Here is a 22,660-nt window from a genome sequence, read left to right on the forward strand (position 1 = left end):
TTTTGACCTAGTGGCTGTTGGGGGCATCTCAGTCACCTTGGTCTTTGAGAGATCTCCTTTTCTTTCTGTGAAAAGGACACTTTGGTTGTCATGGAATCGGTTTATTGTGATAGACAAAGTAGTCATGCAAAGAGCAGAAGTGGACCCACCATCCTGTGACATCAGTAACTTTGTGAGCCCCAATCCCATTGTCCTCCCTTTTCCTCTCACATCATTCGGAGGATCATGTCCAGAAAGGGGGACAATTATACCAGAACTACAGGTAAGAGCAAATGCCAATGGTGTAATATCATTGCTTGAAAGACAATAAATAGTTGGTTATCTATTAGGATGGGGACCCCTGTTTGTGTTAAAGTGTGGATAATTTAATTGCCCTTTAGCTAAGTGTTAGATTTGATTTGCTAAAATGAAGAACTGTTTATTTTGCTTTTTTGTGTAAGTCAGTGGTTCCCAATCTTTTTAGTTCTGAGAAACTGACCTAAATGGCAGTTGCAGAATAACATAACCCTAAATTAAATTAAAATATGTCATTATTATTTCCCTGTTGCTGATGAGTAAGTGTGGATTATGCCAGCCCAGCATAACCCAGTGTTGTTATACCCATTTTCCTGAGGGTGGGCAACTAGAGTAGTGTATGACAACCCTCGAGTGTGTAGTCCAGTCTTGCTATCCTGTGTATTGGATTTTTAGGGAAATGATGAGGGTTAAGGAGAGAAGCTTGTGGAGCGATTATTGCAGCAGTGCAATTAATTAAGGAGTGAAGGGAGTACGGAAAGAATTGATGGTTTCATTTGTGAATGGAAGGATAGGAACTGCAGATCCACACATTGGGAAACAACAGAAAGATAGACCATGATTTCAAGTTTCTTAGAGTTTTCTCTGATGTAATTTTCTGTGACATTAACACACCCAACTGTTTTTCAGGTGGTCCAGGAGGAAATCCCCATCCCTTCCAGCTTTACAAAGCTCAGCTACCTGAGCAGCCGAACTTCAGGATACAAAACCTTGCTGCGCATTGTGATGACACATTCTACCATCCCTCCCGGAATGACAAAAGTGCATCTTACTGTTGCAATTGAAGGGCGGCTGGCTCAGAAATGGTTCCCTGCTGTCACCAACTTGGTCTATACCTTTGCTTGGAATAAGACAGATATCTACGGCCAAAAAGTCTCTGGCTTGGCAGAAGCAATGGGTATGCCTTTTAACAACAACAACAGTTAATTAACTATTGATTTATTGCATGGGCATCAGTCATTTTATTTATTATGTATGAATTCCAAGAAGCCTTTTAAATGATCATCTTTCCATGGCTGCATCCGCAACGGAAATGTTCTTTAAGTTTTTATGTTTTAGATATTATTATTATTATTATTAACCTTAAAATGCATTCCTCTAAGGAGCTCAAGGCAGTGTATTTTGCCCATCCATTTTATCCTCACAACAATCCTGTGTGGTAGGGTTAGGCTGAGAGATATTGACTGGCTCATAGACATCCAATGTTCTTCAAGTCTCAGCAGTAGTCATTTAAAAATGTTGCTACTTAATCCAAATCAAATAGTGTGTGTCTGTTTTCCTGTTCCTGTGAGCAGATGCACAATTAAAGATGGATATTTCCTGGTCAGTGTCAGGAACACACCTTCTAAAAGCAAATTCAGGTGGTTTGTGAGTGCCTTGAATATTGGAGCCAAAATACCGCCACTGAAAATGAGAGAGGGAGGTCTTGGCATTATTGCGGGAACCCTGAAGTTTGCAGAAGTACAAACATAGTAGTTGAAAATAACTAACAAGGCAAGCTGACCCCTCCAAACAACCTTGTAAGGATTGAGCATGTTCAAGTGCCAGGCCATGTGGAACGTCAAGGGAATGGCTGTAACTCATTCATAGTGCATCTGCTTTGCATCTCCCAGGTACAATCCTTGGCATCTCCACCTAGGCCTGGGAATATCCCCTCTCTGATACTACATGGAACAAAACCTATGTTCCCAATGTCATTCTGAAAATAAAATGAAAAGTTCAGTGGGTGGGCGGAGCAAAATGCAGGTTACACAATCCTCAGGGAGAATATGGTTGTCTGGCAGGAACCATGGACAGGGGACCTCTGGTCTGCAAGGCTTAATTATGACTGTCATAATTAGATTGTTCCATCCAAACTACACCCACCTGCCTTACACATATGATGTCTGGTGATAGGAGGGAAAGGTGGGGCTTGGATGAAAGGGCTTTGCAGGCACCACTGATCAGCGTTGCCCGCAAGACCCTTGCATAAGGCTTCTCAAGAGTAGATAATCAGCGGATGAAAAGTAGTTGGGAAGTGCTAAGGACAGAACTTTGTGAGCACTGACGATCAGTTGGTCGTTGGTGCTTCACAAAGTGTTTTGCTTGCATGATTTGATGTCAAACCAGCAAGTCACCTGTTTTCAATTGTGACATTAGGAAATTGACTGGTAGGCACTGGTAGTCTCAAATTGAGACTGCAAGGTGGGAGGTGGAATCAGAGGATTGTAGAGTTGGAAGGAACTTTCACTGCCACATCCATTCCCTGACGCTTGTGCTAGATACACCTCAACATTTTGTTGCAGGTCTCACTTGTTTTCTCTAATAGCAAACTCAAGAGCTTTAAGCACCTAGCCATCGGGAAAGAAAACAGAGCCACCCAAAACAAGCAGTGGTTTCTGCATCCTTGAGGACCTCCTAATTTATGCAGAGATTTATAGGTTTGTAATTTTGTTTTAAAAGTCTTTAAAATGGCCTGGCAGAGATCTTTGAGCTTCCAGCCTTACAAAATGCTAACAGTAGTTGAGCTTAGAGAAAATAGGGTCTAATGGGATGTGATGATGTCATGAAAGCCTATTAGAACTGGCTACATGGTGCCCATCAGTGAGCACAAAGGAAGCACAAATTACTCTCACTCTTAAGCATTGACACAGTTGTAATTTTGCCAAAATGTGCACTGGTGTGCACATTACATGATTCCCATTGAGAACGATATAATGTGCATAGAAAATATATCTATTTGGATGCACATTATGAATCACATCCTGGCCAACGCTTCCTGTTTTCCTGCACTGCAGGTATGTCTGTTTGTGCCCTTTGGAAACCTTTGGAAGGGGGGGGGGAGCTTGGTTCCGTTTGTTTTCTGGTTTATGAGGAAAAATCTCTGGCTGCCTAAACATAAAGGGAAGACAGGACACCAGGGAGGATGGAAGCCCTGTACTTCACTATTCTATCTTAATTCCTGCCAAGAGGAGTCGTTCCTCATCCTCTCCTGGCTTGAGTGACCATCCCCTCTTGCTTTAGAGCAGGGATGTGGAACCTCATGCCCTCCTCGCCTTTGGCCCTTCTTGCCTTTCGTTCTGGCCCTTGGAATTCTTCCCAAACTGCACACCCTGCTGACCCTGTTTCACATGCTGTGTGGTTTTGTCTGGCTGGGATGTGTTCTCGGGGTCTGACAAGGCCTCTTGCTTGACTGAACAGAGGATAGAGAGGGGTGTGTTGAACAGGCGAGTAGAAATCAACCTGTTGTACAATGGTAAAGTTTGCATTCCTTGTACAATACTAGTGCCTGGATGGAGACTAGAGAGGAGCAAGAATGAGTAAACATTACATCAGTTGCCCCACACTTTTTGTCTCTGGCTCTAACCACCACTGTCATGTGGCCCTCAGAAAGTTGCCCAGAAGGGAATGTCAATAAATTAAGCCTTTAGTGCCAAGGGCCTAGTCCTGCGGAACACCCTGCCAGTGGAGATTCAGCAGGCACCTTCTGTGCCAACTTATAAATGCCTTCTGAAAACTTTTCTGTTCTGTTAGGCAATAAAGAGTACACCCCACATAGTAGTACTTTACTGATGCTTTTTAATTTCTTTTTACTTTCAACTTGTTTTAAAGTCTTTATTATTTTATTGTTTGATTTTATGTTTTTTATATTGTTGTAAACTGCTGTGATATATCTTTATGGTACAGTGGTATATAGTACAGTGGTACCTCGGGTTAAGAACTTAATTCGTTCTGGAGGTCTGTTCTTAACCTGAAACTGTTCTTAACCTGAAGCACCACTTTAGCTAATGGGGCCTCCTGCTGCTGCTGCACGATTTCTGTTCTCATCCTGAAGCAAAGTTCTTAACCCGAGGTACTATTTCTGGGTTAGCAGAGTCTGTAACCTGAAGTGTATGTAACCTGAAGCGTATGTAACCAGAGATACCACTGTGCATATTTTTATAAATAAATAAAATGTGGCCCTTGGGCTGAAAAATATTATCCACCGTGCGACATATTTAGAGTTCTTACCCTGCTAAGGTTCAATCTGGTACCATCATTTATTTTGGAAAGTAGATTTGAGCATCTTCCATTTGATGACTGTCATGTATGTGTGTGGTATGGTAAAATTTGTGTACATTTTCTTACCTTTTCTTTAAAGTACCTCATTCATATATTTGTCAGGCATATTTGTTTCCCAAAAGTATCATGAGTTTGCAAGGTATTGTTTTTGTTTGTTATTATGGTACAGATTTTTGTGCTTCAATGTTGCAAACTGCCCTGTGATCTTCGGATGAAGGACAGTATAAAAATTTAATAAATAATAACAATAACAATTCCTGCTTCATGACAAAAAGTCAGGTTCCATCATATACCCTTCTGCCTTTCACAGCACTTCTGAAAAAGTCCAGGGTATTATCTTCCCTACCCCCATAATTGACACCTCATCATACTTAATCATTCTCTTTTTTATTATTCAAAGAAAGATTCATCATTAAGTTCCAGTAAAACTGATGAGTTGTGTGCAATAATTATACCATGATGCCAATATAATAGCAAATGGCATTGGAGCAGATTGAAATAGCAAATTTCATACAAAACATCCCCCCCCCCCGCTTCGCAAGTGCAATGGAGAAACCTTGACATCTTTTTTGTGTGCCTTCCAGCAAGATATATTCTTTCAAAGTGATGGATTAGAGAGAGCAAGGTGAGAGGGCAGAGGGGATAGTGGCTCCCTGAAATAAATGAAACAAGAGGTCTGCTTGCCCCAGGTATGATGGAGTGAGCCTGTGCATCCATTCCTATGCCCAACAGACAGCAGTTGTGACAGTGCTGCCCGTGGAAGCAGCATTTTTGCAGCCCTGATGAATCACTGGAGGGACAGCAGGGTGAGCATCTGGGCTCAGACCAGACATACCCTCCTGCCATCTCTCAGAGCAGTGTCACAAGAACATTGTCCCTAGGAAACAGCACTCTGCTGTGACAATTTCAGGGCTGATAGGAATCAATGTGGGGGGGGGGAGCCAAGCTCAGTGGCATACAGCACCTGTTTGGCATGCAAAAAGACCCAGATTTTATCATTGGCATATCTAGTTAAAAAGATTTCTGTTTTTCATTTTGCTTTCTTCCAGATTTCTGTTTAACACCCTGGAAAGCCACTGCTTTCATTGATTATTGCAATGTACACTGTGTGGTGCTGCCCTTGAAGACGACCCAGAAACCTTAATTGGTCCAAAATGCAGCTGCTACCAGATTTCTGGCTGGAGTTTCTTTTAGATCTCGTATAACCCCTGTTTTAAAACAGCTGCAACAATTTCCAGTTCTTTCCCAAGCCTGCTGTCTCAAGTGGTGTCTGTGATCTAATTATTGATAAAGTACAGGTGAAATAAGAAATACCTGTTTTAAAAGCAAGTATATCTAAAATAATTTTAGTGGCATAGGTATAACCCGGTGTCTACAGGGGGAGACAATCTTTCATTAAAAAGAAATGAAACGAGCCTTGCTGCAGCATCAGACAAAATACTTGTCTGGTCCAGTGTCCTCTTCCCCACAGTGTCCAGATGCTTATGGGAAACCCACAAAAAGGGCATGGGGGCAATAGCCCTTTCCTCCAGTTGCTCCCCAGCAACCATTTTCAGAGGCAAGCCTCAGAGTCGGCTATTAGCATAATTTCTAACATTTAATATCGCCCAAAAGGCATTATGCAGAAATGCAATATTCAAGTACCTGAAAACTTCCCATACAGACTCACTCAGGTGCTAAGATCAGTGGAGGGGGGTCTCTTGATTGCTCCATCATCCTCAGAAGCTTGTGGGGGCTGGTCTGGGAGAGGGAACTTTCACTCTGGCGGCTCCTAAATTGTGGCACTCACCAAAGGTGTGTTTGACACCTTATATCACCTTTGGTGAATGCTGACGATGCACCTTTTTACCCTGGCTTTTGACACTTGGGTTGTATATTTTTCAAACCCACCTTAATTTTGGTGATTGTTTTACGCTGTTTTTGATATTTTGTTTTAGAGTTGTAATCCACCCTGAGACCTTAGGGCAAAGAGCAGGTTAATAATAGTAATAATAGGAAGAAGAAGAAGAAGAAGAAGAAGAAGAAGAAGAAGAAGAAGAAGAAGAAGAAGAAGAAGAAGAAGAAGACTGACCCATTAAGGCATTTTCTCATCTTTCATAAATCTAGTTGATTTCAGCATTTTTATTCCTTCCTAGATATGAAATACAATTTTTCTTTTCTTTTTCACCATCTCACGAGTTATAGCTTTCACGTACATGCCCCTGAAAGAAGCAGAGTGCTTATTTGCAACCTGAGTGGTTCCCTCCAGGAGCAGAGAGCAATTATGTCCTTTAGTTTTCAGGAATGTGTTCTTCCTTGCACATGTGCTCCTGAATCTCTGCAGGTGCCACATTAACAGCAGATACGCAGTGGTAGTCTTGGGATCTGCGATTATTTCGGCTCCAGCAGCAGCAATTTACTCTGCATTTCTTCATGATAATGGCATAGGAAAGAATTCTGGCAAGCCAAAAGCGACTTTCTGTTACTAAGACAAGTTTTGTGGTTTCTGTTGCTCCTATTCACTGATGAGATTTTCAGAAGAGTTGCCTGCTCCCCCCCCCCCGTAAGGTAGAGTGGATTTTCCCATTGCTTCCTAAGGATGTTATAAATACTGATGCCATTGTATTAGCTGCTAACTACCACAGCCTCGATTTTCCTGGTCATTAAGAAATAGTCACACACAAGATATGCTTATTAAGCTTTTTTAAGCGCAGTGTATGTAAAACAAACTGCTTGTGCTGATTATATTGGGGGTGTTATTGGGTTGTAGGGGGGTGTTATTGGGTTGCTGTTTTTATTTTGCGGTTTTATATTTTGATTTTATTCTGTGAACCGCCCTGAGACCTCCAAGTATAGGGTGGTATATAAATTCTAATTCTAATAATAATAATAATAATACTAATAATAATAATAATAATAATAATAATAAATGCATAATATATGCTTTCCCCCACTGCACCTTTGCTGTTGATACATATTTGCTGATGTACTTCTAGAAAACCTGGATATAATTTATAGCAGTGGTCTTTAGAATTCTGCTGTTTGTCTTCAGAAAAATCTATACAGTGGTACCTCGGTTTTCGAGCATCTCAGAAGCCGAACGTTTTGGTTTTCGAAAGCCAAAAACCCAGAAGTAAATGCTTCCATTTTCGAATGCACCTCAGAAGTCAAATGGCTTCCATTGCATGTTTTCCATTTTCTCCATTGAACTTGCAGCCAGCCCTTTGTGTCTCGCTTTTCAAACGCCTTGGAAGCTGAACGGTCTTCCGGAACAGATTGCGTTTGAGAACTGAGGTACCACTGTATTTCACTGGTGGGTGGGCATGACCCATGGGGATGGAAGTTCACTATTGGCTGTAGATTTTGAAGGGTGCTTGATCAAGACACACACACCCATCCCAGAGCCCCTTCCCTCTGTCAGTCTACCTCAGGAATGAATTACCTCCGGTCCTTCAGACCTGTCTGTCTGGTCCTTGGGACTGTCTCCAGACCACACACCCCTCAGTGACATCTTCCTGGAAAGTTTTCTGCCTGCCTGGAATATATCCTTGACCTCTATTTAATTCCTCTTGCTTATTTGGATGGAGGAGAGGAGTGAGTGAATATGTGTAGAAACTACCCTATTGTACAATTAACGTTTGTTGCCCCATTAGCTTTTGCCTCTGTCCCCACCCACTACTGGCATGTGCCCCTGGAAGTGAGTGTGGCCTATAGGCTAGAAAATATTCCCCATCCTCAGTCTGCCTCCATATTCCCATTAGCGCTCAACTGTATGTGCACATTACTGTATATTATGCTCAAGAACCACAGCATAAATGTTACCACAACTGAACCTGAATCACATGCCTGTCGTTTTCTAATTTATGTTGTGCATAAATGTACTTATAGAAAAGTCAACTGATCTAATTTTTTTGTACAGTATATGCATAATATTTGTACATCTGCTCCCCCTCCTCTACCACATCATTGCTACCGCCTACTTATGCCTGCTAGGCAGAGAGCCCATCAGCAAGCAGGCGGTGGTGGCATCAGCTGCTCCTTCTCCTCCTCCTCACCACCACCATGGCATGAGCCAGAGTGAGAGGTGGATGAACAAGCAGGGTGCAATATGAAGAGGAGCAGGGTCAAGGGGACCTTCTTAGCAGGTGCATTGCAGTTGCCCACCCATGGCGACCTTTGATTAAGATTTTGGGATTGCTTTGAGGGAGGGATAGGAGGGAGTTACTCCATTGTGGAGAACAGAAGTTGGTGGCTGTTGCCCAGACCAGACAATGAGTGGACAATCCATTCTAGTTTTGTTTTGCTCAGTTCTACAAGGGCTGCAATGAGACACAGGCCACCATCACACAAATTCTTAGGCTACCCTCTTCAAGTGGAATAGGGACTTTCCTAATAACAGTCAGCAACCTTAACAGACTACAACTCCCAGAATGCTTTGGAGGAAGCCATCAATGTCTAAGGTGCTATCACAGCACTTTAAATGTATAGTGTGAATGTGACCTAAGGAAAAGGAAGCTGGCAGGTGTAATAGGACTGCCTGGTTCATGGCTGTTGCTTTTAGTTCACTGTCAACAGCAGTATAAACCTGTGCTTGAACTTTGTCTCAGTGTCAGTCTCTTATCCTCCATTCCTGCTGCATCCAGGCATTCTGAAACAGAAGGAAGGGTGACCATTGCTTATATTTTTGAAGATTGGAGATGCCAAAAGGCCTCTAGTTGTCACAATTTCATTAATTAGTAAATCTAGTCCAGGTAATCATGTACCATGTCATCAAGACCCTCCTAAGGTCCTGTTTTTTACAAATAGCAGATGAGATGGAACTCTCCAGTATCAGGACTGCAGTGCTTTCAACTGTAGGCCAGGGGGCATGTTTATGTATGTATGTATGTATGTATTTTTATTTTTTTAATTTCCAAAATGCTTCGGAGAAAAAGAATCTCCACACAGTATAGAGATTCAGTTATATATCAAAAATTATATTGACAAAAATACAAAAAGCAATTGGATACATAAATACATAAAACCATAATCAAAAGCAAAAGCAAAGATAAAACCAATAGCTCATTTAAAACAAATGTAATTATATAATGTGTCTGAATGGGGCTGCTGAAACAGAAAAGTTTAAGTAGGCAGATAAAACAATATAGTGAAGGTGCCAGCGTAATGTCAATAGGCAAGGAGTTCCAGAGCACAGGTAATGCCACAGTAAAGGAATGACTTGCAAAGGCAGGATGAACATTGTGTGGCACTTGTAAAAGTACATGTTCCACAGATCAGAGTGACTGAATGTTCATGTATGGGATGGGGCAATCCCTTCAGTAATATGGTTCCAAACCAGCCAAGGCTTTGTATAACTGAATTCTCTACATAAAAAATAAATAAACCCTTGCACATGGAAAAGTAGATGGCAGGAAAAGGCCCTGTTCAGCTAGTAATCCAAATGCAAGACTGGTTGTTGGTGACATGGGAACATCCTGCTGTCTGAAGTGCAGCAGTCCCCACCAGCAGGCTTGGTCCAGATTTGGGGGTGGGGACAGGGGTGGTTGGCAAAATGCGTTTTGATGGAAGCCCTGCTGAATGAGTGGGACTCCTTTGTCTTGCCTTGTGGTAGCATCAGGTGGCAGTAGTCCCAGTTAGCTCCAGGGGACTGCCTTGGAAGCTGCCATTTCACCATTCAGCTTCCAACATAGCCTCGCTCTGTGACATTATTGGAAATTAAAATAGCAGCTCCAAGACAATGGGAATGATGGGAATTGTAGGCCAACAACATCTGGAGGGCCACAGGTGCCCCATCCCTTAAACAGCGCAGGATTAACTACTGGTGATTTAATCTAACAATTACCATGGAAAATGGGAAGAAAACCAGTCTACAATGTATTGTTCTTTATCTCTTTTCAGTGTCAGTGGGTTATGAGTATGAAACTTGTCCAAATCTGATTCTGTGGGAGAAAAGGACTGTAACGCTGCAAGGATTTGAGTTGGATGCTTCAAATCTTGGAGGCTGGTCCTTGGACAAACACCACATTTTGAATACACAAAGTGGTAAGTCAGTTGGCTATGAATTAAGCAGCATGGAATGGTTATTCCACCTCCCCTCCCTGCAAAATAGAAAATTACTAATGGTAATAACATTCCTAACTTCAGAGGGTATTATGTCTGGTTAGAAAAGTCTGCTGAATCCTTCTTTGGTTTTCCAGCTCACCAGCAGAATCATAGATGCTATTTAGTTCAGGCATTGACTACTGCATCACTGATAGATGGCCATCCAGACTCTGATTAAATACCTCCAGCAAAGGAGAGCACACCACTTCCTCCTGATATAGAGGGTTGCACTGTTGGACTGTTCTTAACATTCTTGTGTTCTTCTGGATACAGTTAAGGCTCTCACCATCCTTCTAATATGCAGTACAACTAGGTAACATGTGGAATACCAACAGAGTAGCCCTATTTATCTGAATGTCTCATTGCTGGAAGTGACTAGAAGTTTGCTGAGCCAGAATGGAATGTTTCTGTAAGCAGCTATTCCAAGGTCACAGCAGATGAAGTGAGGAAGACCTTTATGGGATAATAGAATATGTGCATCTACTATGGTCATAAATTGTTGCAAATAAAGCATCACTTTAATTACAGGGGTAATTAAGGAGGGGATTTTCCCTATTTTCTTGCAACATCACCCATCCCTACCTGCCTCTACTGATTTTATAGACTACGGGGGAGCCATGCTTGAGATTCAGAATTGTCAGGAGATAAGGCTAGTGGATTTTATTAAGGGACTTCTCCTGACCTTCCTCCAATAATCTGAGCACTAGTAGGATGAAGCAAAGCGTGTACTCTCAAACTTAATTAGGTGAAAGGTCAAAAAATAATGTACCACTTGATCTCAGCTAAATTCTCAAGAGCAGGTTCTCATCAGTTTGAGCCACTGAATATGAACACACACACACACATATGGTGAGTGTTCAACCTTTTAAAAAAAAATCAAATCTGCAGTTCAGGCCACAATGTGACGTGTGGGGAATTGAAAGGCATGCAGATTTGAGTGACTTTTCATTCATGAACTTCTTCAAAAGTTTGAAGCTATTAATTATACTAGAGAATTTGTTCTGCTGGGATGCATTTGCTAGGGCAAAATGGTAACAAATGTCATTCTGCACTGCAATGATGATAATAATAGCATCAGAAATACTATAACAGGGACACAAGCCTTTCCCTCCACCCCTATTCAAACACAGTTCTCTCAGCTTCTTAGCTGCATCTTCCTGGCAGTTATGATCCCAAAAATCCTTTCCCAACATTCCCTATGATGATTATCATTCATTTATTAATGCATCCCTGTCCACACACATGCAAACCACTTTTAACTAAAATCAAATTTAAATTCTGCTGATTCTTTTTTATAAAAAAATTATTAAAAGTTTAAGAATTAAAGAAAAAAGTAAAAAAGAAAGAGAGAAGATAGACAATACAAATCAATACATTACAATACATATAAAAAAGCAAAAGACACAATACATCAAAACAAAAACAAAAGCAAAAAAAGTTAAAAACACATCCAATATTTCCATATCTTTATCTTTCATTAACTTGTATCATCGACCTCCTCACACCTCCCTTTTTGTGTTCTAGTTATTAATTATTTCAGCAAATCCTTTCCAGCTTTCACTGTTTTCTGTCATTTAATTATCTTAATTTATTTTAACCTTACCTTACCATTAAAACCCTAAAACTTATTTATACTTAACTCCTTATAACATTTCTACTAAAGCCATATAATTTCATTCCAACATTTTTCTAACACTCATTAATTTTGTAACATTTCTCTAAATATTTTTTTTAAACTTTTTTTCCAATCTTCTTCCACCGTCTCTTCACCCTGGTCCCGGATTCTGTCAGTCCTTTCTATCAATACCATATGGTCCATCAACCTGGTGACCTTCTGTCCGAGGCTCTTAACTCTCTTCCATGTCCCTTCTGCAGATCTTCTTCATATTTATACATACACTTTACTTTATCTTCTGCTGATCTTGTTCTTAATTTCCTTCCTTTGTCACTGAGGAGTAGATCTCAGGGAAACTCCAACCTAACAATGTCTTTATTCCTTCTCGACGGGTCAGCCCATTCTCCATGGTCGGAGCTAAAGTCCAATAGATATTTCAGAGCGCCACTCTCCCCCTGACCCAAATCCAGATCCCAAAGGCCAGAGCATCCCTGCATTGGAAGATCTATCCAACTTTCCTTCTCCAATCCAAGCAGAGCTCCATCCAACCAAATCTGACTTTCTCTAGATTCGATCATAAAGGGCAACAGCTTATGATCATCAAATTGCCTCTGTGAGGCCGGGGCTCTCTCCACTTGAATTACTTGAGGTTCAACAACAACTTTCTCCTTCGTCTTCTCCACAGCTTGCCATGTCAAAACAGATTCCTGGGTCAATTCCTGGGTAATTTCTGTATAGATATTCCCTTTTTGTCCCAACTCAGTCATTTTTTGTCCCAAATTGTCAATTTTATTAATCCACACATCCGTCTTCTCATGAAGCTGTTCCAATAAAGCACTTGTCTTGCAAAATGCAATCACTAAGGCTTCTTCTGTCAACATTCTTGTCCAAGCTCAGACTCTGATTCTCACGCTCTTTAATCTCTGCAGCTGGAAAATTCCCCAGCTCCACTCCTGCAACAGTTTCAAAAGCTCCCTCTAGGGGAAACAATTTCTCTTTGTATCCATCAAATGCAGATCCAGCGACAGAATTAGTTTCGATTTTCAGTTACTTTTTTTACTCCTTTTTAAATGCAAAAGGAAACAATGGAAACAATATATTTCTCTTATTTAACTATCTGTCAACATACGTTTTATTCACAGTCAATGAACTTTCCCAAAACGTTGATCTTACTGGCAGCCCGTTCCCAGATTCGAAACGGTGGTGATTTATCTTTCTTCACTCTCTCTCCTGCAGGCTTAAACGATCTAGAATTTCCCCCCTCTTCTCCTGCTTCCAAGGGGGTTTAGTAATTTTAACCGATGGAGATTTAATCCTTTACAAAAGACTTTCCAGGCTTTAGCTTGCGACGTCTTTGCTTCAATCTATTTACAAAAGAGGAAGGCGGACTTCCTGTTTGAAACCTTCCCATTTCTATGCCAAATTAAGTTTAGAGATCCAATTTTCCGTTCTACTCACGGGTAGTTGTTTAGAATCCAATTGTCCACAGGAAAAAGTCAGCGCTCTCCGGCAACAGCAATGCGGCTTCACTCCGTGAAAGAAGCAGTCGATTTGAAGCACCGCGCCCCTCACCCCACGTCGCTCCGGATTCCCGAAACCGGGTTTCCCCGCGAGTAGGGGAGGCGCAAAAGGTGCCAGCCGAATCCCACGTCCACAGGCTTCTCCCGCCTGTGGTTTTTAATGGGTCTCCGCCTCACCGTGGCGGTCCAGACCCTGATTTCCACGGAGCGGATTCCTCCTGATCAGAGGAAATCCGCCGTTGCCGGAGGCGCTAACCCGGAAGTCCTAAATTCTGCTGATTCTCATGTGCAAGCGTTGGGTGGGTTCAGCTAGGTTTATTGAATTTATGTATCTTTTCCTGCTAAAAAAAAAGTTTCCAAGTAATATACAGCCAAATAAAAAATGCAGCTACATAAACATGTTAAAAACAGACTTAACAGTGCAATCATATTACTGATTCTGCCCAATTCTGGGGAAAGCAAAAACATTTTTGCCCAGTGCAAAAACGATGACAGAGTTGGTGCCAAGCAGGCCTCCTTGGGAAGAACAATCCACAAGCAGGAGGCTGCTACAGGGAAGACCTGTTCTCTCATCACCATCCTCTGGACCTGTCTTGAAGGTTGCACTCAAAGAAGGACCCTGAATGAGAAGCCCAGGGTCTCAGCACCAGGGTCTGACCCACAAAAGGTTTTTTAAAAGTCAAAACCAGCACTTTGAATCATGCCGAGAAACCAATCAGGCCAGAATCAGTGGTCTATACTCACTCCTCAGAGTGAATTAACAATCTATCAGCTGCATTCTATACTAGCTGTAGTTTCTGAATCATCTTCAAACTCAGCCCAACGTAAATTGAATTGTAGCAGTTGGACTTGGAGGTAACCTAAGCATGCACAACTGAAGCCAGGTTATCCCTATCCTGTTGAGCTACCAGCCAAAGCTGGTATAAGGCACTCTATGCCACTTAAAATACTTACATATAGTGGATGGAAAGGGAAACGAAGTAGGTTAAACAGACCCTGAGCTGAATTGAGTAGCCTGTGAAACACCTCAGACAGAGGCAGACTGCTTTCCAAAGCACAGATTTGAGATCTGAAGTGAATCTTGTGGTTGGTGTGCATCTATAATAGCTGTTGTTATCTGCTTGTTACAAGAAGCATTTGTATATATTTTTTAATTAAAAAATCCATCTAGGTTAGAATACAAATTCTACAAGACAAGTGAATTAGTAAGTTGGTTGTGTATTTATATTCACGACTTTGGGGGGGGGGGACCTCAAGGCAGCTTGCAGACCGTAGGTAGGAAATCACGGTTAGAAGTAGATCACAATTTATTGGCCAAATGCAAGGACAAAAATAGTTTTGCAAAGTCATCAGATAATAGTTGAAGAAGCCTTTTAAAGAACTGTGAGTAGCTAGTGAATCAGAAAATCTTACCATTCCAATAATCACATAGCTAACTTTTCTGTTAAGTGTTCTGGCCAGGCTAGCATATCTGTCAATATATTACAGGAAGGCTCCTCGCATCCCTATTCTTGGAGCAAGTTTGTAAAAGCTTAAATTTGGGGTGAGAAATAAAATGAATACCCTCACGCAACAATGTGGATTTTCTGTGATGTTCTGTGTGCCCAACTCGGGCTAAGTCTCAGATCAAAAAGCAGCTTTTCAGCTAAGAAATTCAACGTGATCTGGCTGCAGAGGTTCAAAATTCTCCCTTTTGGTGGGCATGATAAAAGAATTAATACCATTTTAAGGATAATCTAGTGGATCTAAGGGGTTTCTGTGCAAAGCATTGTCCAGGCAGGGCTTTAATACCAAACTACCCAAGACAGAGAAGATCAGATCTCCCAAAACATCTATTTTTAGCAGAAAGCCGCTGGTTGGGGGCCACCAATATTTGATTGAAGCAGCAGTGCTGGGAGACAAGATGTTTAAACATTTTCCCCAGCACTGTTTTCAGAATGTAAATCTCCTATTATCCCCGCTGGGGAGAAAAATACATGTTACTTTTATTGTCCCTGTATTTGGTTCCCTAGCAGGGCTAATATCAGCTTCAGGGTTGGGGGAGTGGGATTTTGATTGGGGGAACTAAATAGGGAGGGAGAGGTTCAAGGTTAAACACCACCCTTTCCTAGTCCTGCTGTTCTGACTAAAATCAGCTGCTTAATCCCCTTCCATTGTAAAATAGAAAAATGGAGCTTCTGTGATACATTTGTCTTGTCTCATAGATCACATTCTGGGTTGCTGTCCTGGTCAATTAAGGTCCCTGGTTCATACGTAATGGGGGATCCTGATAATACTAGCCAGGGTCTCAATGGTGAAGTCAGCATGTGGCAGGAGTGGGGAGACGAGGAACTAGAGGAGGAGCAAGCATTCACGTCAGTGGAGGCTGGTCCATTATTATGAAAGATGCACTGCTGCACCTACCTCAGTCTGCTTTCTAGGGGCAACACATCCTATTTCACCACTTGAGGTGAAACAGGAAGTGCCACCCTGCCCGGACTCAGGCTTCAGCTACTGTTGGGCTTCTTGCCTTCTACCCTACCAGTCTAAGTGAGCACTAGCTACCCTGGATTCACAGCTTCAGAAAGAAGTTTGTAATGATTGCCTGAATGGACTATTATCTCCAAGGCAGACACCAGACATTTTGCTGCCTGAAATGGATCGGCAAAATAATAACCATGGCCTGCAAAACTTATTTTGGCACCTGAGGCAGAAAATTTCACAAGCACCTCAACCCCTTTCCTGTCAGTAAAACTGCAACAATAGTAAATTAAATAAATAACACTTTGTTGCCATATCGTGGCACCCACACTCAACTGCCTGAATCAAACACCTTGCCCTTTCCCAATGATAGGGCTGGCCCCAGTTTTATTCATGGAAAGAGTTTAGTAGCTGAGTCCTTTAGAAATGGGAGGTTTCACAGAATCAGGCCAAAGGCGCCCATCTATGATTTCACAGAATTGTAGAGTTGGAAGAGACCCTGTCTCAGTGATTTTTCTATTAAAAAAAAAGTTTAAGGATACTCTCATTTTGACTCAAGAAAATCACAATTTTATAGTTCGAATTGGGGAAAATAAATACAGTAAATGGACAAAAGTACAAAGATTCACAAAATGTTTAGGGGTATGCGTACCCCTGCGTCCCTCCAGAAAAAAAGCACTGGAAAGCCTACTTTTTGAGCTGGTATTCAGATTTCACAGATAAGGTGGCAAGGGCTGGGACTTTTTCAACTATGATTTTTAATATAATGAGATTTTGTTGCATTTTCTGATGGTGTTGGATCACATGCGCACCCGCCCACCTCTTCATTACCTGCCTGAGACCTTTGAGATGGATTAGGCTATGAATCTTAATGGAACAAGTACAATCCTTTCTAATTTGTCATTTTTTGAATTTACAGATACAGTAAAACTCTGGCTTCATCCTAGGGAACCTGTTTAGTGAAAGCATTGACTATTATTTGAGCATGTCAAAAATAACTATTTTGATTTGTGCTTTAAAGTACAAAGGTCTCTGGGGTCCTAATTATATATTGTTACTTGTGGGAGAAAGATGAAGGATTGCCTTTACATATTTAGCCATAGACAGAGGCCAACTGCTCCTGTCATTTCAGTGGATTTTAACTGCCAAGGGAGAAGGCGTTTGTGTGCATTAAGAATCCTGGCACATTGCCAATTTGCTCTTCCAAATGCACCCCAAAATCCAAGGAGAAATAAAGCAAGCTTGTCCCTTGTTGTTCATAAAATATTGCTCCTTTCTTTCTTTCTTTCTTTCTTTCTTTCTTTCTTTCTTTCTTTCATCTTTCTGGATTCAAGTTTAAGAACTACAGCTAGTTATCTTCTAGAGAAATCTGGGGGAGGTTTTTGTGTCTTGTTTTTCATTTATTTTCATATATATTTATAAACTTGATAAAACAGCGTCCAGAATGTGGAATTGAGCATCCTATAGAACTCCGGTGTGCTTTACAAAGAATTTTAGAAGCTTTTCTCACCATTTTCAGTTAAGGCTCTTCATTTATTTGTAGTATCCTCCTTGGTCTCAAATCTCCCATGGATCAGAGCAGTCAATTTATGAGTACTCTCAGAGACCCCAAACCTCATATTTCCTTCAAAGAGGTCCTGGCGAGCCCTTGGTTTCTAATATAGGGGGGTTAAGACATCATGGGTTTGCAGGAAAAATTTCCTTCTCCATTTCCTCCTCCCTCAAGACCTGTTCCTGTAAGGAGTTTACTTTCCTAGCTTGCTTCTGGTTGGTGTTCTTAGAGATGTTAGCCAAAATGAGGGTGTATTATTATTATTATTATTATTATTATTATTATTATTATTATTCTGCCCTTCACCCTAATGTCCTAGGGTGGGTAACAGTATAAAACACAATATTAAAAACAGATTAAAACAAAATCATAAAAAGAAGGTCGGTCCTTAAAAATATACACTTCAAGTGTCAAAAGCCAGAGTACAGAAGTGTGTTTTCAGCATTCTCTGGAAGCTGTGTAATGAAGGTGCAAGACACACCTCTGGGGGCTGCCACTGCCCCCTTCCGCCAAAAAAGCTCTAAGGGACGAGGAAGTACCAAGAGGGTCCCCTCCACCAATCTCAGCACCCAAGAGGTTCTATAGGGAAGGAGGCAGTCTTTTCAATATTCGAACACCCTCTCTTTAACTGCAAAAAAGGTTCCCCAGACCAATAGATAATAAAATGGTCTTCAGAATTTGAAAGAAAAAACACAGAATGAAAGGGGATGGGGGGAGAACGAAGAAAGGAAACTTTGGCACTGGCTGTTCATTACAAAAATCATTTCTTAGTTTTAAAAAATCTGGCAGGGAGAGTGGAAGCAGGCTCCTTAGAGCTGCCGCTTCTCTGGTTGACTGATGAGGCTAGATTGGTCTCTTCCTTGGAATGTTGTTATTCTATGAGGGACACATTGCTCATCCTTGAAAAAACAAAATTAATACACTCCTTCTGAAATCCATCACAGTATCTTTTCACATTATTTATCAAGCTCAACATGCACTAAAATAAGCGGGGTTTTTTTCTTATCCTTTTGATTCAGGGCCACTTGTACCTTCTAGAGACCTTTAGAACATTTTTCAGAAGTAGTATCTAAGGGTGAAAATAAACATATATGTGGCCTTACATTGTTTAATTACATCATGGTGCCGTTCTTAAGAAGGCATGATGCATGTTGATGTAAAGGTTATAATGAGATGGCGAAATGTGAAGCCCAGCTATTCAAAGTTTAAAGAATTTGGAGCAACAAGATCACTAGGATCTTCCATGATTTTGCATGTGTCTCATTTTAGAAATATTTACCAGTGAAAGCTATTTTAACAAAGTTTATAGGTAGGATCATATTAATACACTGCAAATAAAAAGCTTACATTGTGTTCAATGTGAACAGAACTGGACAAAATACTGTGTGCAATGGCATGTGCTTATTATGTGCTTGTGTTTTTAAACCAGGTATTGTCCACAAAGGAAATGGAGAGAACATATTCATCTCCCAGCAGCCCCCAGTAATCTCAACTGTCATGGGCAATGGGCACCAGAGGAGTGTTTCCTGTGCCAACTGCAATGGTCCATCTCACAGCAGTAAACTCTTTGCACCTGTCGCCTTGGCCTCTGGTACTGATGGCAGCATATACATTGGAGACTTCAATTTTGTTCGGAGGCTCCTTCCTTCAGGAAACTCTATTAGCATCCTTGAACTAAGGTAGGAAACTTCGGAGTGCTTAAAAAGAATTAATTCATATTGGAAAGCAAAGATATAGAGAACCCCCCCCCCAAAATGTGCTACACTAATATCAATCATTGGCAGACAGTGTGATGGGCAGAGGTGCATAGCTGACCTACCTGGTGAGTTGCTGCCGCTTACGGGGGTAGAATGAGGTGGGGAGGGTGGTGTGGTACAGGTGAAATGGGTTGACTGCTGATGCGTTTGCACCACACTGACCTCTCCACAGCCTCTCCCCCTCCAAGTAAGCGGCAGCAACTCACCAGCTAGGAGGTCAGGTAAGTGCCTCCGACCCACCACACTATCCACTACTGATAGTAATATGTACAATATCTCCTTCATGGGTGCCACTAAGGAATAGATGGGGTTTGCTTTGCCCCTCCTGTTTTTCAGATCACACATACTGTTAGATGTTAGCAGCTCCCGCATTTATGAGACAGTGACATTGCTTAGTGTGCATGCTGTGTATGCAGGTAGTGCTGAGCACTTCCCCTTTCCCTACATGCCCTGAAAGTGCTGTAGCCTTTTTGTTTGAATGTTCAATATTAACACTTCAAAAAGCCTCGTGGAGAAATAAAACAAAAGTGGATGATAAAATGGAAATAACGTAGGAAGGTATGAGAATGTATTTTTTTTGTGTGTGTGTGTTCCCTTACAGGGAGTGGTTGGGTTCTAATTTCTCAACAGAGAGGAATTTCAAGGGAAATGGCATGGGTCACCTTAGAAAAGTAGGGTGGGTAGGAGGGACAGATAACGGTAAATGTACATTTTGCAAAGAAATAAAAAGGGACTTTATACATATATGGTGGAAGCCCAGAGGTGGGTTGTTGTTGTTTTTTTAATTCAGTAATATCAATCACAAATGAAATAAATGATTTGCGACTGTTTAAACAGTGTGAATCATTGATCAATGTGGATAATTCAGAGACGCCAAGAAATCATAGTATTCAAATGCTGCATAATTTAACACTAGTGAGAATCATGCTCTCAAAAACATAGAAAAGTAGCCAGAAGGCAAGGAAGAGAGAATGCGTTGCAAGCTTATAGGAACAGATGGCAAATTGTGAAATTGACAATAATGTTTTAAAAATATAGAAATTACAAAGAAAAGAGTGGGAAGCTGGAGACCAGTAATGCAATATATTAAAAGATAACTTGGGAATGAAGAAATGGGGATAGACTGTCATGTAATGTTAGCACAGCTTTCTCTTACAATGCAAATGTATCTGTTGGCAGAGTCAGTATACTTCTGAACACCAGGTCTTTGAAACCACAGGAGGGAGAGTGTTGTGGTCCTGCTTGCAGGCTTCCCAAAGGCGTCTCGTTGGCCCCTGTGAAAACAGAATGCTGGGCTAGATGGGCCATTGGCCTGATCCAGCAGGCTCTTCTTATGTTCTTATAGTAATTTTTGTTCCATTCAGGAACTTAATGGATGTGTGTAAAATGACTGTGATAAATAAATTATATATTTAAAGAAAGGAAGGGACGCGGGTGGCGCTGTGGGTTAAACCACAGAGCTTAGGACTTGCCAATCAGAAGGTCGGCGGTTCGAATCCCCGTGACAGGGTGAGCTCCCGTTGCTCGGTCCCTGCTCCTGCCAAGCTAGCATTTTGAAAGCACGTCAAAGTGCAAGTAGATAAATAGGTACCGCTCCGGCGGGAAGGTAAACGGCGTTTCCGTGCACTGCTCTGGTTCTCCAGAAGCAGCTTAGTCATGCTGGCCACATGACCCGGAAGCTGTACGCTGGCTCCCTTGGCCAGTAAAGCGAGATGAGCGCCGCAACCCCAGAGTCGGCCATAACTGGACCTAATGGTCAGGGGTCCCTTTACCTTTACCTTTACCTTTATATTTATATTTAAAGAAAAGAAAAAGGCACATGGAATGCCCATAGTCCATTCCTTCCACATTTTACATTTCTGAATAGCTCCAAAAAGGCTATTGCAGCCCAACCTTAGATGCCACAAACTCAAGCCGTCAGTTCTTTCTCAGTTCAAACTTCAAAACTCCTTTTCCACCCACCGCAGACCCTACCTTGTAGGTAAAATGCCTGTTCAGGAGGGGGGGGGGGAAACTTTGAATCATTAGCTCCCACTCAGGAAACATAACCCTGTAATCCCTGACTATTAGAGAGCAATCAGTTTAGCAAAGTATAGTTGCCCAACTGCTGTAATAATGCATTCTAATTTATCTGCCGAGAAAACATAATAGGATAGTTCAAGAAAGCATGTTGAGAATTGGACCCAAGTCCCTGAATTAGCAATCATCACCATCCATCAAAAACTATACTAAAGGCTGCCCCAGACTATACCATAGGCAAACGCTTGCACCTGTGTTAGAATTGTAATGTTACCATGTTGCATCAGATATGGGCTTGTCCGCACTTTGCTTTTCCTTCACCTAGAAGCAGAGCAAACATCAGTCCATGGAAAACTCAATTTATGTTCATTCTGGTTCAGTGGTAAGGGTCAGGTTTTCCTGGAGGAAAGCAATGGGGAAGCAGAAGTGTGAGCATGCCCTAAGTTTTAAAATAATTCCCAGAAGCTACTAACATGAGCTTGACCAAACTGCGGAAGGCAGTGGAAGACGAGTGCCTGGCGTGCTCTGGTCCATGGGGTCATGAAGAGTCGGACATGACTAAATGACTAAACAACAACAACCTCCCTTGGGGCCACATGCCTGTGATGGGCAGGGCCAGAAGCAAAACTGGGTGGAACAACAAATGTAAATTTTACCTTTTGTATAGTAGTCTGGTTTTAAAACAAATATTCACAAGCCCTTCTCTGCTATCCAGAATAAGGTATTATTCGAATTCCAGGACATGCTGCAGCCAGATGAAAACACTCAGGCTTTGAAGCAGGACTAGTGAGGAAAGAGGATGTGATCTGGAGCCAGTTTTGAGGAGCAGAGGACCACATTTGGCCCCTCAGCCCTGAGACCCACCCCCCACCCCGAATCTACACCCTCATAAAACAGCATCCTTTACTTCCTCCCCTCCATCTCCCACTGCCCAAACACATATTGTCTCATCATGTCATGTATGTCATATGGCTTCTATGGTCTGTATGGTAGTTAGCATACAACTTGATCTAAATAAACATTAATCAGCACCTTTTGCTACTTACTAACAATTTGTTTACTTTTCTAATCCACACTAATAATTTCTGTTTTATTTTCTTTTTTGTGTGGTACCCGCACGAATATGCCGTTGAAGGAACAGAGACACAAGACACAGGTAAGAAAACTGGAGAGGAGCGATAGGGTCTTTGATAGGAATTTGGTTTCCAGATCCTGAATTAACACAAAGCTCTTTGTATATGGTTAGCTTTGTACAGAATATTTATAGAAACGTTACAAGTTTAGTATCCGGGCATTCCCCTTCATAATGGTTCCAGTTCAG

At 41.6% G+C, this 22,660-nt stretch overlaps 1 protein-coding gene across 14 annotated transcripts in view; it reads left to right on the forward strand.

The window, feature by feature from the left end:
* The window catches only part of TENM1 (teneurin transmembrane protein 1), a 395,160-nt gene that overhangs the window by 290,443 nt on the left and 82,057 nt on the right, over nt 1-22,660 (forward strand). For all 14 annotated transcript variants that reach the window (XM_081180104.1, XM_081180105.1, XM_081180115.1 and 11 more), the window contains 5 exons: nt 1-262; nt 925-1,192; nt 10,213-10,356; nt 18,993-19,242; nt 22,475-22,495. In XM_081180104.1, the coding sequence (XP_081036230.1) occupies nt 1-262; nt 925-1,192; nt 10,213-10,356; nt 18,993-19,242; nt 22,475-22,495 (945 nt within the window). The remainder of the gene's footprint in view (nt 263-924; nt 1,193-10,212; nt 10,357-18,992; nt 19,243-22,474; nt 22,496-22,660) is intronic.

Source organism: Podarcis bocagei (assembly GCF_964188305.1).
Source record: "Podarcis bocagei genome assembly, chromosome: Z".
Taxonomy (NCBI): Eukaryota; Metazoa; Chordata; class Lepidosauria; order Squamata; family Lacertidae; genus Podarcis; species Podarcis bocagei.